Genomic DNA, 17,905 nt, shown 5'->3' on the forward strand with positions numbered 1-17,905 from the left:
TCTTCAGATGCTCCTTTCGGGCCTTCCCTTCCCTGAATCAGTGGTTTTGGTGCCATCGTGTGGTTGTTTTGTTGACTTTCAAAGGCTAAAAGTGGGAGGAAGCAACGCCCCCAAAGTTCCCTTAAATAATTCTCCCCCTTTGCCAACTACCGTTCATGCAGTGTTTCTACAACCGCCAAGCAACTCTCAGACAGTATTCTACTATTTGGAAGGAATGAATGGTTTTCTTCATCCTGGTGAAAGATTGCAGCGAGCAACCGTGTTGACCCTCCTCTGCTCTGACATTGTCAGGACATAGCCCAAACATCAGGTTGAGGAAAGTCTGTGTAGCTGGTGGAGGAACAGGATGTGGAAAATAAGCTCTCACAGCATATGCAAAAAGAGACTTCTCTTAACCGCTGACTAACCAAACGGTGAAAATGCTCTGGAAGGCGTGTAAATACCATTTTGGTAGTCAAGATAACCCTGGGGCTAATTGGTGCAAGCTGTAAAATGAGATCATATGTGCTTATCTGCTTGCTTTGAAGCTTTAGTTTTGATTTAGCGAGTTGGGAGAGGGGAGGCTGTTATTCATGGTAGGTCAGTTATTTCCTTATCTGAGAGATGGATGAGAACTGGAAAGAGGCTTCTAAACAGAGTTAATTGGACTGTTGCTGCCAGCGTATGCAGCTTGCTTTTGTATAAGTAACGCTTAGCATATTAGCCTCTCAAAGACAAGCTGTGGCAAATGCTTGCTGTTTTGGCATCCATCCCAAGTCTGTAAAGGTAGCAAGGTCTTCTGCACTGCCTTGCAAGTTTCCATCTGGGAAACCTGCTGAAGAACCTTTGGAACTGTCAGAGGAGGAGGTAGGAAGAAATCCTTGAAAATGCCAGCGTCGAGGGGTTCAGTTCTGGTCTGAAGAAAGACTACTACTGACTTGCAGTTTTATTTATTTATTTCATAAAATGTATATACCACTTGACTGTCAAAAAATTCTAAAAGTGGTTTACACTCCCCCATATATAGGGGGAAATTGTGTACACTTGAAAACACGGGCAGCATTAAGATAAATTCAACAGTGTAAATAAGTTTCGACAGATGTAATAATGGAATACTGAATGGTTTAGTTTATGTAAAATATGCAGGGATTTATGTTATGCAAGGACGCGGGTGGCGCTGTGGGTTAAACCACAGAGCCTAGGACTTGCCGATCAGAAGGTTGGCAGTTCGAATCTCCATGACAGAGTGAGCTCCCGTTGCTTAGTCCCTGGCTCCTGCCAACCTAGCAGTTCGAAAGCACGTCAAAGTGCAAGTAGATAAATAGGTACCGCTCCGGCGGGAAGGTAAACGGCGTTTCCGTGCGCTGCTCTGGTTCGCCAGAAGCAGCTTAGTCATGCTGGCCACATGACCCGGAAGTGGTACGCCGGCTCCCTCGGCCAATAAAGCGAGATGAGCACCGCAACCCCAGAGTCGGTCACAACTGGACCTAATGGTCAGGGGTCCCTTTATGTTATGCAAAATGAAGCATGGAAAGAGAAGGAGGGACGTCATTGATACATTTTAGAATATTCATTTAAACAACCTTAAAGTAAAACAGAAAATTTAATAAAAATTATAGGGAAGGGGAATAAGTGGTTTACACTCCCCCCTCCCCTCCCCCAATGCTAATCACAATGTACAATAATCAAATTAACAGGAAAGTTTTTGGGATTTCTTCAGACTAGCTGCTCGCCCCTCCCTCCACAAAAAAGAATGAAAAATAAGCTCTTTTCCTTTTCTCTCCATTGCAGAACCTTTCTGTCCGGGAAGGAAGCTACATCTCTAAGGTAGTCAGTGGTGGTGGGTATTTCAGCTCCCACTTCAGCAGGTTGGTTATATACACAATGAATGCAGTCAAGAACTCAAGATTCAGGCTCTTCAGTATTGCTGCATGCTAACATGAACCAAAAAGCCTCTAAGATACTACTGGCTGGCTGCTACGCTTGCAAAGGCCTGGTAGTTTTTTCATACTTGTTATAGAATAAAAACAAGCTGGCTTTAAATTGTCTCAACCTTCTGGATCCAGCCTGCGGCTGCAGGGAAAAAGATACTCTGTCCTGAAATAGAACAGAAAGCACACAAGCTGTAAAGGTGGCCATCCAAACAAACAACTCTTCTAGTATCATCATCTTTTTAGCCTTCTATATAGATGCTGCAGAGGATCAACAGGTCTCCTGAGGTAACAAATTATTCCACCTATATTTAGCTTGTCTTAGGGCGTAAATATTTAGGGAAGTGGATCCAACAGGTTGGTTGCAGCTTGGACAGGAGGCATTTCTTAAAACCACCACCACCACCACCACCAAGGTGGTGAACCCTTTCCTCGCCATCTTTGCTATATACCAAGGGTGGTGTTCAACTAGGTTTTCCTCAGAGTAGGCCCACTTAAACAAAGGAACATGACTACACCAGGCCCATTAATTTCAATGGGTCTACTCTAGTTCAGTACCAACCCAAGAATATACCTCAATTTGTTAAAACATTCAGCTAAGTGGGAGGGGATCTCCCTGTCAGCTGCAGGAAGCCTTGATAATACAGCTGTAGGAGATGATGCTGTACCTTCATTTAAGGGAAGATGCTCGCCCGTTCCTGCCAGCACAGCCTCCAGACCAGGTGGCTGTAGGACAGAAGAGGCCTGTGTCACTCGGATGGTGACATCTTCTTTGGTAAGGGTGAAATCCAGCTTGCTTCCTAAGTAGCACACGCCAGTGATCTTTAGTTTCTTTATGTCATCTGGACAGATGGGGTCAAACTTCAGATGCTTCTTGGTGATCCTAAAGGAAGTAGAGGAAGACTTCCTGTTGGAAAGTCAAGAAGGCACCCTACTTCTTTTCCCTCTCACTTTCCACACCCCACATTCACAACGGGCTGGACAGCTTAGTATGGTTCCTGCCAGTTGTGCAGGCTGGCAGAGATCAGAAGCAGCCATCAAAGATGGACTGTGGCACCTGGGAACTATCTGACAGTGCCCCAGCAAAGCTACCACAGAGATTAAATCCCCCCCCCCACGTCTCCTTCTGTTGATTTTGCTTCTATAAATATTAATCTTCATTTCGACAACTGCCTTCTGCCTTTTTAATACCGGCATTCTAACTGTGACAAATCAATATAAGTAGAAATCTATATATACTTTATCAACACAATGCTGATTATGCAAAAGCACTGAGGCTCTCAGGCGTGGCTGAAGACGCCTGAGGACAGACCAAGAAACACCCTCAAGAGGGCATTTTCCCACTTCCTCAGGACTCTCAAAACCGGACCTGATTTGAGTACTTCAGCCATTTCCTGTTCTTCCTTAACCTAGAGGCAGCTTCGTGGTTATTTTTATCTGAGTGCCGAGAGGCTCTATCCCAGTTCAGTATTGACTCAAACTTTGTTAGGGCAAGCTTTGTGGCTGCAACTAAGTTTCCCACACATGTTGACTGCAAATAAACCATCTCACTAGGAAAAAACAAAAAACAAAACAAGAACGCCTCTGCTATTCCTCCCACCTCAGGCCAGCCAAACTTAAATCACACTAGTCTAGAGATAAAAGCCCCTCCCACTGAGTCCCACTGGCGGAGCCCCATTCCGCTCTGGCGCCCTGCAGGCCCACGTTGCTTTTTTGAGCAGTGCAGAGCCTCCCGGGAGTCTGCCCATCACCTCCCCCTCAGCTGTAGCACAGCTGAGTGGGAGGTGGCAGGGAGACATAAGCCCCACACTGCCCTTTTGGGCAGCATGGAACCTGCAGGCGCTCGGAGCCACTGCGTCACTCCCATGGGAGACGTGTGGCTCAGGTGCAGTTAAGTGCCACTCCCCATGGTGTGGCACCCACTGTCCCCTTCTCCCCCCGTCCCCTAGCTACGCCTCTGTACACATTAAAATTATTGTTAATATAGCTTGTACCTGAATCCAGTGTATCCAAAAATGATAGCCTGCAGAAATCCACTCATCCCTGTAAGGAAGTTCACAGCTCCTGATCCATCAGGGTTCTCCACCCAGATCTGAGAGAGTCAGAGAAAAAAATTTTTTTCAAGGATGTTGTGTGGAAAGGGTACCTACAGGGATCTGATTTTAAGAGGGGGGTTGGTAAGGATTGACCTGCCTAACCTTGAATGGCTCAGTAATGTTGCTGAAACATTTGCTCAGCTGCTGTTGGGCTCTTCCGGTCTCCTTCAGCTCCAACCAGCCAATAGCAAACATGCTCTGATGGAGAAAAGGAACCAATGCCGTTACCAGTGAGGGCCACCGCAGCCTCATTCAGATAAATTCATTTCAGCAGCAAACCCATAGAAGACCTCGCACTGAAACCGTTTGAGGTTTCCATCCTTTTCAAGACAAGGTTTTTTACCCAGGTCATGGCTGGCCCCTGAGGGTCAGTCACTGGCTCATACATCTCTAGGTCATTCCTTCTGACGTCTGGGTCCATGGGATACATGACAGGGAATCCAAGCAGGACAACATCAGCCTGTTTCACTTGCTCACCTGAGGAAAGAACAAGCAGCAAGATACACATGTGACCCTGGCCCACGTGCCTTATGGCGAAATGTACCAGAAACGCAGTTGCCAGGTTACCTTGGGTGACACGTAGCCTGTAATTTTCTGGTTAACAAGGAGGTATGATGAACAGCAGGCAAAAATTCTGCACTTGCAGCTCTCCCACAATGCATTTGTACTGGCTGTGCAGCAATTAAAAGGGCCTAGGAGCCCTGCCAACAACCATTTTCTAGCAGCCCTAAAAGACAGCTAGCAGGTATTTTTTAGTCATCACCCTACAAAGGTGAGATCATGGTACAGTGATTATGCGAGAAAGCCATCCTTCAGCAATACATTCTCTATGAGACAGTAAGTGGCTCATCACAGCTTGATATTGCTTTATATAATAACAGCTTTTCAACTTAAGAATATTAGGCAGGGCTGGCCCGAGATGCCGCTGTGGGCAAAATGCCCCGATGCAGCTCCCCCTCACATATCCCGGACCCTACCTCTACCCCTGTGCGCCAACACAACTGTACCCTTACCTGCGGCTGCACCTGCGCTGATGCCATGATGCAGCGGTGAGGGCGCAATGGGTGCAACAGCTAGGACAACAGCGTGGGAAGCCCCAATGGGGCTGGCTGTGGTGCCATGATGTTGTTTGGATCCGTCACTTGGGGCAAATGGCTCCACCTTGCCTCATAATAGTTGTGTGTGCAAACCAGTTGCCCTCTAGGGTCAAGACAGACATCTTGCACAAGTGCCTTCAAGGTGGAGAAACTGGATTTGGAGGATGTGTGAGGGCGGATGCATGTTCTCTAAGATGAATTCTCTTACCCCCACCCCTTGTGTTACTTGAAACTGCTGTGTGTGTGTGTGTGTGTGTGTTTGTGCAGACTAACAGACTCCTCAGGGAGGAAACTGGACTTCAAGACGTGTCTTCCAAGGTCAATTCCCTTCCTTCCCCCTCATCTTCCAAATTGTGGAAAGACTCAGGAGGTGGTGTGTCTCCTCTGAACGCAGGAAACTCCACTTCTGCTGCCAAATGTAATGTCAACTTTGGCAGTGGAGGGTTTATGCTTCTCTGCTGTTCCCTGCTGCCAGTGTTTTGTGGTGGCATGAGGGCAGTGTGCATGGACCACAAGAGACTGCAGTGCCAGAGCCATGTAAAGGTCCCAGGTTCGAACCCTGGCAAACCCAGGCAGGGCTGGGAGGGACTCCTGCCTCAAACCTTAAAGAGACAGTGCTGGTCACGATATACAATAATGAGCTAGGTATATTAAAAAAAAGCTTCCTGTGTTCCCTGCCTCAGACTCTGCTTCTAAATACACTGGGGGTTCTCTCTGGTATGTGGGAAATCACTCCTATCCTCTGCCCATTTTGGTGCCCCACACTTTTGCACACGGAAATCCATTTTACTAGCAAGGCAAGTGACACTGATGTGAAGACTTTGACCTGCACAACAACTGTTATAAAGGGTTAGGCCCACCACACACTCCCTTGTCATGAACTGACTCACCTGGGCAGTACCCATCATACTCTGGGTGGTAATTCCTGCTTTTATCAAAAGGCACTTTAATTTTCTTCCAAACTTTCTCCCACTCTTCAGGAATTGGAATATGCAACTGAGACCCCAAGTCAACTGCAAAATTCAAGCTGGAAAGCAGCAAAGAAAAGAAAGGTTTTTTTTAAAAAAACTTTACAAAAAAAGTGAAGAAGGAAAGAAAGAGTTGGGCTAGCAGGGCAAGGCTAAGAGCTACAAGGTGGGAAGCTGTAGGGTGCTTCTGGACTGCTGCAATTTTGGTGTGGGATTCGGTCACTTGGTGGCAAATTCATGTTGCACAATTAAAGATGACTTGGAGGTCTTGCACAACAAGCCCACTTCCTCCCCCAAAATGAAATTGTTGCAGAAAGGAAAGTCATGGGGAAATGTATTGGAAAGTGTGGGGGTAATGGCGCTTGATACGAGGTCTTGTAAGCTCCCCACAAACTAATCTGATGGAACGCTCATTGACTAGCCCATGTCATCTGAGCTTTCTGCAAATAAATCAGGATGAATGTGGAAGCAACCTCCATGTTTTAAAAGGCATCAATCAAGCTGTCAAAACCTAGAGTAAATGGACCATTAAGGAAAATGGTGGCAGGGCAAACAGGAAATGCAAATGGTCAGCCTAGCTCACACATCACACCATGGCTGAGCACTACTGTTCAGGCTCTGTGAGAGGAGACTGTGGCCGGCTGGTTTGCTGCTGTGCCACACTGAGCTAACCCATAGTTAAGCTTTTTAATGAAACATAGAGTCAAGTTGTTCCACTTCTTCCTGCAGCTAAATCAATCATTTAGAGCTGAGCTGTCCTTTAGGCAATAATCATTATTGGAGGTAGGAATCAGTACTGATGATTACTTCTGTAAAGAGATTTTGTTTTGTGTTGTTTGGTCTAATTTGAAGATCTTGCTGAGTTATTAATTTATTATAACAATTATTTCATTGTTGTTTTATCCCCTGCATCTTCTTTTATTCTGCTGAATTTTATGGCCTTTCATAATTTTATGGTCAAGCAGCCTGCTATTTGGCAGAAAGGTGGTACAAACCTTTTGAAAAGAACTTTTAATTAATCAATTAATTTATGGATTCCTTTGCCTGTATCCATCACCCAAGCATGAAGAAGAAGAAGAAAAAGAAGAAGGAGGAGGAGGAGGAGGAGGAGGAGGAGGAGGGCAGAAACCGGAAGAGCATAGAGAGAAAATGTCATCAATTCTGCAAGTCCCTTACCTCCTCTGGGCAATGACATTGGTATAAACAGAGTTATCTACAGCACAGTGATATTCATCGGGGGGCAGGACACCTAGAAGAAGGCAGAACATGGAAGCACTTCCTGGATTTTTTGAAAATTCAGAATGAGCCCAAGTCAAGAAAAGTCAGATTCCAGGAGCCAAACAATGATGCAGGTTAAGTCTATTGTGCATATACTTGCCTATTTTGCACTTTTTGCATATATCTGCTGTTAGGTATGGGATGCGGCAAGGAGTCATGCAGATAACTAAGCCCCACTTAGTCAGCACTGGAACACGGCAAGCCGCTTTATATTGAATCAGATGGTGGCTCTAGCTGGCTCTGTATTGTCTGCTCTACAATGGCTGGGAATGACTCTCCAAGGTTTCAGAAGCAAAGGTCTCTCCTTGCCCTACCTGGAAATGCTGGGGATTGGAGCTGGGACCTTCTGCATGCCATGCAGGGGCTCTACCCCTGAGCTACAGTCCTTCCCTTCTATAGCCCCTCTGAGATTTTAGCAGTCACTGCAAACATAGTTCCAAGAGCCTAGAGATGTGCCTTAGAGAAAGGGCATGCACACGGGCATGGTCGAAGCTCATGCACAAGCACATTCACTGCATTTTGGACACAGACGGACAAACTGTTTCGTCCCAGCATTGAGTTGGTGGTGGGGAACCTGTTCTTCCAGTTTGCACATGTGAAGAAGGGCAGGGCTGAGGGCTGACAGGTTGGTCCTTGTGACATACACAGAGCCATCTCTCCTGCTTCCCCAGAGTTGTGTCTGGTTTCCCCTCAGAGGATTAAGGAAAGAGGCCAGAAAACCAAACCCAAATCACTTTGCATCTGAATGAGAAGTGTAATAGTAGATTGCAGGCAGCTCAAGAGGCAGCACAGGAAATGCAAAAGTCGGTGTATGTCTTTTCAGTGAAGGAGGAGTCCCCCTTGCACATATTTACCAGGGATGTGGTAGCTCTGGTCTTCTGGGTTCCACACCACCCGGCTGCACCAGTACTGAGCCACAGCATGGACCACCTCCCAGCCTCCTGCCTGATGGAAGAGCTCCAGGTCCTAGAACAAGACAGGAAAGAGGGGCTCAGAGGGCCACTGAGCTCCACGTTTCCATCCTAGAACAGGATAACATCAGCTGGGTAGCTCAGTTGGTTAGCGCTTGGTGCTGATAATGCCAAGGTTGCAGGTTTGATCCCCACAGAGGCCAGCTGCATATTCCTGCATTGCAGGGGGTTGATCCCTTCCAGCTCTATGATTCTGTGAACATGGTTCAGGGGGAATGAGAGGTAAATATCAGGTGCATTAATTGGAAAGAGGAATACGACACTGTCTTCAGAGATGAAGCTCTCTCAATTTCAAAAGCAGATCCCTGAGGCTAGAGTTTTATTCATTTACCGACAATGCCATACAATATGCCCCACACTTAGTACCTGAGTGATGTAGTAATACTGCTCAAATGCCAGCAAAACATCTCCATTGATGTGGATTTCCTCGTTTCCATAAACCTCCTCAGGGCAGACCTCTCGGCCTGTTGCTGCACTCTCCCAGGGGAACTTTGCACCCTGCCACAATCAAATCAAGTAGCGCTCAAAAGAGATGATAATTCAAATGGTGATTCTCTATTTCTGTGGGCGATTTCAAACCCAGGACCACCTTGCACATTAGCTGCTGTTGAAAGTCATGCGTACTAGAGACTGATCGTGACCCGCTTTGTATAATCCATTTGAAACAAATCAGAATGGTCCCATCTGCACTATACATTTAAATCAGAATTGTACCACAGCCATGGCTTCTCCCAAAGAGCCCTGGGAACTTTAGCAAAGAGCTACAATTCCCAGAGTGGTTTACTAATCATTCCTCTTCCCATGGGAACAAAACGCCATACCCAGGATTATTTTCTTACTAGCTGCATTGTGCAGTGTGGATGGGAAGCAGTGGGATATTATCAAATATGATGAGCGGGGAAAAATAAGAGTGCATGCACCCTCATGGGTCAATCTCTCTCCATCTCTCTTTTTAGACCTGAGCAATCCCTTTGTCAGGTAAGGTCCCCATTCTGTTCCTATTGCTCCTACCTTGTATCCTTGCTCCTGTGCGTTGCACAGAGCTCCTCCTAGCGTTCGAATCCGGTATTTCAGGATAGCAGAAGCTTCTTCTGGATAGAAAAGCAAGATGTTTGGGTACATCCAGGTATCCTGAGTTTAACGACAACATCACACATTATTATTAGATGGAGAAGCTCATAATCCTTCTAGCTCACCACTACTAACCTGGTCATAAAATCTGTATGTTGATTCTGCTTGGCAGGGGGTTGGACTCGATGGCCCTTGTGGTCTCTTCCAACTCTATGATTCTATGATTCTTCCTGAAGCTTTTAATGATGTAGGATAGTGGAAGCCCACATAAGATGCTCTCTTACAATGTCTAGAGAGCCACAGGTTCCTTGCCCCTGGATTAGGGGATAGTGCCCATGTCTGACTTTTTAGAGAGGTATATGCTACAGATTTTCCCTTCCATGGCTTAAAAAAAAATACATGTTAGTTCAGTGGGGTGTATACAAGATAGTGTTCAAGAGCTAAAAACAGGTAACCTCTGGGATTTGTGAAAGGCTGACATCTACATACATTTTAATACAGGCCGATCTTTTTACTCGAAGTCTATGTCCTTTTTCTTTGGTTTTCTTGAAGGGTTACCTCTAGTCTAGGAACCCCTTTAAATTTCTCCGACCTATTGTTCTAGTTTCATTATCTGGCATCTTTAGTTTAAAAGATCTCAGTCTTCAGGACTGGAAAAATCTCTCTCTGCCTAATATCTTGGAGACACTGGGTTAGACAAGACTTATAGTCCGACTCAGTTTCCTTGATTTTGAACAAGTCTTTCATGATCACTCACCACAAACTGTGTATATAACAAGACAATACTTCATTCTGGAACTAGTTACACAAAACTTAAATAATATAGCACACAGGGAGAAAATCCTGTGGAATTCATGCCACCTCCTGTTCTTTATCTCTCAAAATTATATACTCTGGAAAGCCAATATTTGCCCAAGCAACCAAAGAATAAGCTCAGGGGCTATGTCTTCCCTACTGGCATCTCCTGATTTCTGCACTTCATCACCTCTGTACAGAGATGGGAAACTGGAGACACAGTAGTGCCTTTTGGATCACCTGGTCCCAGAAGACATGGCCCCAGTAATCTTCACCTGAGGTCCCATTAGAAAGGCCTCCAGGGCTAATTCCGGAGAATGGGAAGTCAGAAGAACCCAGGGGAGGAATGGCACTCAGCAGGTAATAGAGGCATCCATAAACAGCCTGGCTCAGCGAAAGAGGTCCCTCAACTTCCACGCAGCATCCTTTCCAGAGGGCTGTCCATGCCTGGACGTGAGACACATATAATGAATGAGAGACAATCAGTGACATTCCTTCACTAAAGCTCCTTTTCACGTCCTCTTCACTCTCTGCCACGGCTGTGAGGAACTCCCAGGTCTTTTCCTTCTCCTCCTCAGGGAGGGTCACTGCTTGTAGCACTGGGGTCCAGATCATGTGTACAGTAGGCTGAGGGCCACTCTCCACCTCAGGGACCAAAGTCTTTCCATAGATGTAGCTAGAGGAGAGAGGGAGAGAAAAGCTGCAGGAAGGAAGACCTTATGGTTCTTTCATCAGATCAGAGAATCACACAAGGAATTCAAACCCCATCTCTAACTCTACCGTTAATCCTACCACTGGTTTCCTAGCTCCCATCCACATTCTGCGCAAAATCTTTGTCCTCCTTACTTTTCAAACTCTCCGTATCTTTGCCCTACCTCCAAGGCAGATATTTTGGACTACAACTCTTTTGGACTACAACTCTCATCCTAAGAACATAAAAATATATCAAGATATACATGGTAGATCTTCTCCCCCATTAATCTGCCAACATCTTCTGAATGGGGCTGCCATTGTTCCTTGGGCTTGCCTGTATTCAAACACAGGGACATAAGAAGTTGCCTTCAGGAACGCAGATCATTGTTCCATCTAGTTTGGCATTGTTTCAGGCAGAAGTCTTTCCAAGGACTCCCTGGAGATGCCAGAGACTGAACCTGGACCTTCTGCATGCAAAGTATGTGCTCTACCACTGAGCTATGGCCTCTCCTCCAAACCACAGGAAGTACTCAGTTCTTTCTGCCGCTGTCTTTAAATCTCAGGGGAAGGAGGACAACATAAATCTGACCAAATCTTATCATGATGATACTCACTGAGCTCCCTGGAAATCTGCCCCTCTGTGCAAGTCCAGGTCTGGACTCTCAGGTGTGAATTGGGTCTGTAGATTGACAATAATGGGTTCGCCTTCAAGCGTTGACCTCTGGATGGTTACGCTGAAGGCCAGAAGGTGAACAAGGGATTGGTGGGCATAGATCCTGTGAGTGGCTGTATAACCTGGAGCCTGGATTGTGTGGATATAGGTCCCTGCAGGAAAAAGGAAAGAAAATGATCCATGTGAATTCAGATTCTTACACTTTTATTTACGTTCAAAAGAAAGCCTAACAACACAAATTTCACACAAGGTCTGTCTGGTTCAAAGTTCACTTTTGGGACAAGAACATCTAAACACAATCTACAACTCTAAAATGATATACTTGGACAAATAATGAGGTTAAAAAACCCTTTGTTTTGTTATTTACTGAAATAAGAATTATATCAGGCACCCTATGGAATTGAAAAAAATGTCTAGTTGCACAAGACGACAGGAAAATTTCCAGATCTTACAACACATTGTACTGGAAAAATTGATTCATTTGAATCTTAAGTTTCCTCTGGAGTGGTATACTTTGGATTCCACTTAAGCTTTATTTCAAAACTGGTTGATAGACTACAATTACCTCCCAAAAACTTAGTGAACTTTGTGCTAAGTGGGAATTTGAATCCAGGACATCCTGAGCCCAATACCAGCACACTCTATTCAATGTTCACCTTTGTCTCTTTAAAAGTAAGAGCTTCCTTTTAAAACAATGTCCATGCTTAGTGCAAGCTAAATAACCTAGCCCCATCATTGTGGCATTGCTGCATTTGCAATGAAAAGCAAGAAAAGAAGGGCAACAACACTGTTGACACTTACCTGTCCTGGTGTCCAACGAGAAAGTCTCGGTCAGGCTGTCCTCAGCAGCTGCACTCATTTTGACATTAATAGGGCTGGGAACATCAGCACGATGACAGTCCCCGACTGCTCCATTATACACACCGTTTACATGCAAGATGTCCCTGTAGACACGAGTGCCCAGGTAGGCGTTGGTCACCGTGGCAAGGAGACGGGGGTCAGAGGGCAAAGCGCCAGAGGTGAACACAGCGGGATCTTCCTCTGCCATGGCAACATACCACAGGCAGCTGAAAACAATGTGATGGCACACAGTGAATATTTCATCAGATGAGAAATGTTACGCGTGTAATCACAATACTCAGCACTAAGGCACGCAAAATGAAATGTAAGCTCGGAGCTGGATGGAGGTGTGAAAAATGTTCTTGTACGGAAGTGGAAACATTGTATTGCTGTGCTTAGGCTGACCAGGCAGAGAGGAGGACAGGGATTTTCTCTGATAATAATTTTGAAAATTGGAACTCTTCTCATCCCTTCAGGACAACATGGACTTGCTCAAATTCTCTCTTCTATGCAGTTTTAACAGAGAGAGGAATCCTGGCCTCTTTGGCATCTGGCTGTCCACTGAAGGATCAGAGAACACTGCCCTGCGACTCCAGTCTCAGTCTTCCACTCAGCCACAGGAAGCAAAGGCTGTCAGAATGGTGGTCGTGTCCAAGGACCTGAATGTCCTTCCTCCTTTAACTGGCAAGATTATCTCTTACAAAGATGAAACCAAAAGGAGAGGACTGGTCTTTCCCTCACTTTCCATAGGTCAGAAAAAAAAGGTTCCTGCTCATGCACATATGAAAATTTTCAAAGACTGGATGCTAATGCAAAAGCCTGTTTTTAAGAGTCATATTTGCAACAAGATATGTTCCATTGCAGCAGTCTGACCATGTAAGAACTCAGGGCATATGCAGGATTTTTTCCCAAGAGAGATGGAGCAAAGTACAAAATGTACATAGATACATAACTAGTACATAGATACATAATGTACATAGATACATAACTAGTGTATCTCATTTCTGGTAGATCTGGTGACTGAGTGGTGGTGAGGCCTGGGGACCACAACTACTAAGCTGAGTAGTAACTGCCTTTGAGGAACTAATATACCATAGTTCTTCCATTCTGTTATTTTTCAATGGGCAGATTTACTGATCACTGCAGACTTGCTGCTTTGACAATATTTTTCCACCACAGCTGAAACGCTTCAGTTTTTTCCCTGGCTCCCTTTGCCCTGCGCACGCTTAATTCATTGCACTGCTGCTCCAAGTAACACCACAGTCCCCTCGCATTTCCCCTTTTAAAAACAGAAGAAAACATGGGAAGAATACACTGCAGGGCTGCCACTCCCTACTGCAGCGCCCAGCAAAATGGGTATATCACTGGTCTGCTTCGTATGGCTAGTGTACTCTCTGTTCTCCCAGGAATATTATCTTTGTTATTACAGGGTGAGTCCTTTAAAAGAGGCCCCGTGGATACAGGGTACACATATTCCACGGGGCCTCTTTTAAAAAAAGACTCCCCCTGTATTAGCATGGCAATTTTACAAGAAGAAAATCACATGTATGGAAAATAAGCCCAGAGGTCGAAAGCTCAATCACAGCCACAATCTACGGTATTTCTGACTTTCCCCCATGGAACAGCAATCACTCCCCTGTCCAGAAACACTCACTCCAAAAGGTCAGCGAACGGATGGGGGGGGGGGGCGCTCAAAAAATTAACCAGGAAGTTTCTACTCCACCTTTCTTTTGGTTAATTGGCTAGCTCAGATTTCTCATTGTTACGACTTCATTCATTGGCTACACACAGTGAAAGGCGGGAGCAAGGTTAGTTTCTTACAAAAACAAACCTCCCATCTCAAATGTCACAAGGTTTGCTGCAATTATTATTGAAAAGCTGCTTCCCCTCTCTCCACTGCCATGCTGGCAGTTTGGGAAAACTCCGCTTCTCTCACTCAACAGGTATAACAACAACACTTTCCTGGCGATTTTCCTGCAAAAGGCTCCCTCTGCTCGTTCGCGCTGAGGATCGAGCAAAACACGCACACGCGACATAGTCATTTAACCACCTTAATGGAGGTGTTAAGCAATCCCATAAATGTCTACTCAGAAGTAAGTGCCATTGAGTGAGCGGGCTGACTAGTCCCAAGTAAGTGCAAGCACACTTACCTTGGAGTAAGCCCCACTTGGATCAATGGCACTTACCGCGCTAAAAGACGTGGCGAACTGGAGGCCAGTTCATACTACAGTACAGGCAAAGAGGGAACGGATGAGTTGCCTCGGGAACAGTGGCGTAGCGTGGGTTGTCAGCACCCGGGGCAAGGCAAGTAATTTGCGCCCCCTAACCCATGGATTTGCGCCCCCTAACCCTAACCCCCAGGTGTTGCGCCCGGTGCGGCCGGCCCCCCCTGCACCCCCCACGCTACGCCACTGCTCGGGAAAACAATGGTTGGGTCTTGCCTTGAATCAGGTAGCTTGAGAGCCGGACAGTCCTCCGGATTGCTGCTGGAGGTGGAGCCGCCGGAGGACGACGGGGGCGGGGAGATCGCAGAAGAGGGATCCTGGAAGCCCAGGAGGGAGGAGAAGGAAATACGTTTAACTTTTAAAAAAGCAATAACAACTTCCAGCCGGAGATAATTAACTTCGCGTGTGTCCTATAATATTGTAATCTGAGCAAGGGAAACATAGCAGGGTACACAGGGTACACAGATTGCGCCGAAAAATATTTAATTATCTGGTTAATCACTTTTTCGCACGTAGAGGAAATTTCCCGCTTGGTGTCCTGCGAGTCAGTCAGCAAAGAGATCAAGCAAACAATAAAGAGCGAAAAAACACAGCAAAAGGCAAGGAAGCCAGGAGTTCCAGAGCAAAGAAACATATGCAACAGGGAAATTCCCGTGAAATAAAAGATTCATTCCCTTCATACCTGGGGCTGCCTATAGACTATACATTTGAAGCACATCCTTCCGGATCCTGGGAACTGTAGTTTACTACTCCCATATATTGTATGTATTGTACATTGTTCCCAGCACCCACAACAAACTACAGTTCACATGGTTTTTTGGTGTGTGAGATTTAAGGCGGGGGGGGGGAGGAACCTGGGTCTTTCTGGATGAATCTTCTGGTACCATCAAGATCTACCTTGGGATCTGCTGCCCCTGTGGATCCTGCCACCTGAGGCAGTCGCCTCACCTTGCCATATGAGTGGGCCGGCCCTGGCACCATGATACAAGTTTTTGTGGTGGGTAGGTGGACTAGAGTCCACATTATGCTTTAGTAAACATGTTAGTGAATAAGTTACCACAGGACTCTTGGTTGTTAGTACTGCAGTGGGTCTGGGAAATGGGTGGAAAGGGGACAAAAAGAGGAAAAAAACTCTTTACGTTTTGAAAATAAATGTCCTTCTTTTGTGCCTGCAGCACACTATTTGCCTCCAGGTCAACTTACCTTCACTGTCCTTTGCTGCAGGAAGGTGAGTCCAGCAAACATCTTGTCTATTCTGTCTGGTAGATCAGTTTCTGTGGTGCCTCTAGTGATGTGATGCCAATTTTTAGGGGTCTCTCTTCCTGGACTACTTTTACATTGGGAAATGTTTAAGGGCAATAGAATACACAGTAAGCCTGCAACTTATGAATCTTTAATTTGTACTCATTCTTCTTTACATGCTTGGCATTTTTTTAAAAAAACAAACAAACAGAAATTTAAAAGGGGGCAGGCACCCAGGAAAAAAGACTTTGGCAATCCCGCCTGCCCTTGAACCCAATGTGTTTTTACTATACACAATATTGGCTTTAGGTGTGATCCATGGAAAGTAACCGCCAGAAAAGTTGAGGGCATACTGTGATACAAGGGCTCCCAAAGCATAGTCATTTTAAAGAAGAAAGTCCATATGCATTTTAAGATGACTTATGAAGTGTGTGCGGGCGCGCTGCGTGTATTTTCACTTTTTAAAAAATATATCAAGGATTTATATTTTACAGAGCTTGTAGCAGTATGTTAGGAATTCAGTGGTAATGACTTTACTTTGTTACACCTTATCTTTGCTCTTACTCTGTAGAAGTAAGAGCACAGTGGTCACTGGGCCCCACAAATAACCCAGAGATGCATTTTAAATAAAAGCACACATTCTACTCATGTAAAAACACGCTGATTCCCGGACTGTCCGCAAGCCGGATTGAGAAGGCAATTGGGCCGGATCTGGCCCCCGGACCTTAGATTGCCTACCGCTGCTCTACACCATTCATAACCCGCCTCTATTATGCCCCTGGTTTCTTGCCTGTTTTCTAAACTAGAAAGCTCCAAATGTTGTAACCTTTCTTCATAGGAGTTGCTGAAGTCCCTTGATCATTTTGATAGACCATGCATGCTGTTATCCTTGCCTCTAAATGTGGTTGTCCCCCTCAGGTTACGTCATTCTTAGCTCCATGCTATTGGTGGTTGGCATCTCTCATCTGTTCTTCCCACCTACCCATCACTATCTGAGCTGGACCTGGGAATTAACCTGCTAAGAGAGTCAGGAATGAGGCTGATGGCTGAGGGGGTGAAACACCCAGAGTGCAAGACACAGAAACTGGTGTAAGTGATGGGTTAGCATTCTATCTTCTGTGTTTGCTATTTCTGCTAGAATCATAAAATCCTGTGCCTGACCCAGTTATTCTGTCATTATAAAGAAAACAACCATGTCATCTTCTTTCACTTGGTTCCTGTATATTTATGTATCTTTTTCAATCATTGCTGCTAAAAATGTGGTTTGGACAAACAACTCGTACTCTAATAGCCCACTGGTCCCAGTGTGATATTTCCAAACATCTTTGCAGAAGACAATATAACTTTTCCAGATAAAAATCAAAGTATTGCTTCACTCTCTTTCTTCTGCTACATGCTGGCCAATGCCCAACAAGAGAGCTGCCCGCCTGCTATTCTGTGTGTTTCTCTGAGCCAATACCTCTTTGTTAGCTGCATATGTAAACAGTAGTAAAACTCTTTTACAGCCAACTTATTGCCTTGTGCTTCAAATCGTAATTTAGTTCTACCCTTGTGTGAAAAAACACCATGCTTCATGGAAAAATACAGAAGCTTTCTTTACAATGCAAACTAAAAATGCAGGAGTTTATTTACATTAAACATAACTTTAATACTGTATAATGCAAGGAATCCCAGAGGTGCTGCCACACTGAAAGCTCAACTTCTTTCAGATGTGGAGTGAACATCATATGGTCATTGCAGGAGTGCAAGGTCCGCACAGCAGAATGGTCAGGTAGGCACATGTGGTGGGGAATCCCTAAGGTAAACTGGTCTGAAGCTCTTAAAGAGTTAAGACCTTGAACTTGGCAGCCAGTGCAGGTCTTTGAGCGGAGGTATGATTTGGTGGTAGGTTCTATCTCCTATCAGCAGTCATTCTACACTAACTACAGCTTCCAGACCAGCTGCAAGGGAAACCCCACACAGAGTGTGTTGCATACTCTAACCTTGAAGTACAGTATAGTGACTCTTGACCTAAACGGAGCAGCCTAAAATTGGGCAGCTCAAAAA

At 45.4% G+C, this 17,905-nt stretch overlaps 1 protein-coding gene across 3 annotated transcripts; it reads right to left on the minus strand.

Moving 5' to 3' along the window:
- Window positions 1-919: 919 nt before the first annotated feature.
- On the minus strand, window positions 920-14,657 carry PGGHG (protein-glucosylgalactosylhydroxylysine glucosidase). Of its 3 annotated transcripts, none has more exons than XM_079970239.1 (14): window positions 14,579-14,657; window positions 12,354-12,619; window positions 11,494-11,704; window positions 10,427-10,862; window positions 9,332-9,451; window positions 8,687-8,818; window positions 8,204-8,315; window positions 7,248-7,320; window positions 5,994-6,130; window positions 4,350-4,483; window positions 4,109-4,204; window positions 3,905-4,002; window positions 2,579-2,793; window positions 920-2,076 (listed from the first exon to the last, which is right to left on the minus strand). In XM_079970239.1, the coding sequence occupies exons 2-14, from the start codon at window positions 12,598-12,600 to the stop codon at window positions 2,018-2,020; spliced, it is 2,070 nt and encodes a 689-aa protein (XP_079826365.1). In that variant the 5' UTR covers window positions 12,601-12,619; window positions 14,579-14,657; the 3' UTR covers window positions 920-2,017. The 3 variants fall into 3 exon arrangements, with proteins under 3 accessions (XP_079826365.1, XP_079826366.1, XP_079826367.1); XM_079970240.1 differs by lacking the exon at window positions 14,579-14,657 and adding an exon at window positions 14,047-14,062; XM_079970241.1 differs by lacking the exons at window positions 2,579-2,793; window positions 14,579-14,657 and having other exon boundaries at window positions 12,354-13,011.
- Between the last annotated feature and the right edge of the window lie 3,248 nt (window positions 14,658-17,905).

Source organism: Podarcis cretensis, assembly GCF_951804945.1.
Source record: "Podarcis cretensis genome assembly, chromosome: 1".
Lineage (NCBI taxonomy): Eukaryota > Metazoa > Chordata > Lepidosauria > Squamata > Lacertidae > Podarcis > Podarcis cretensis.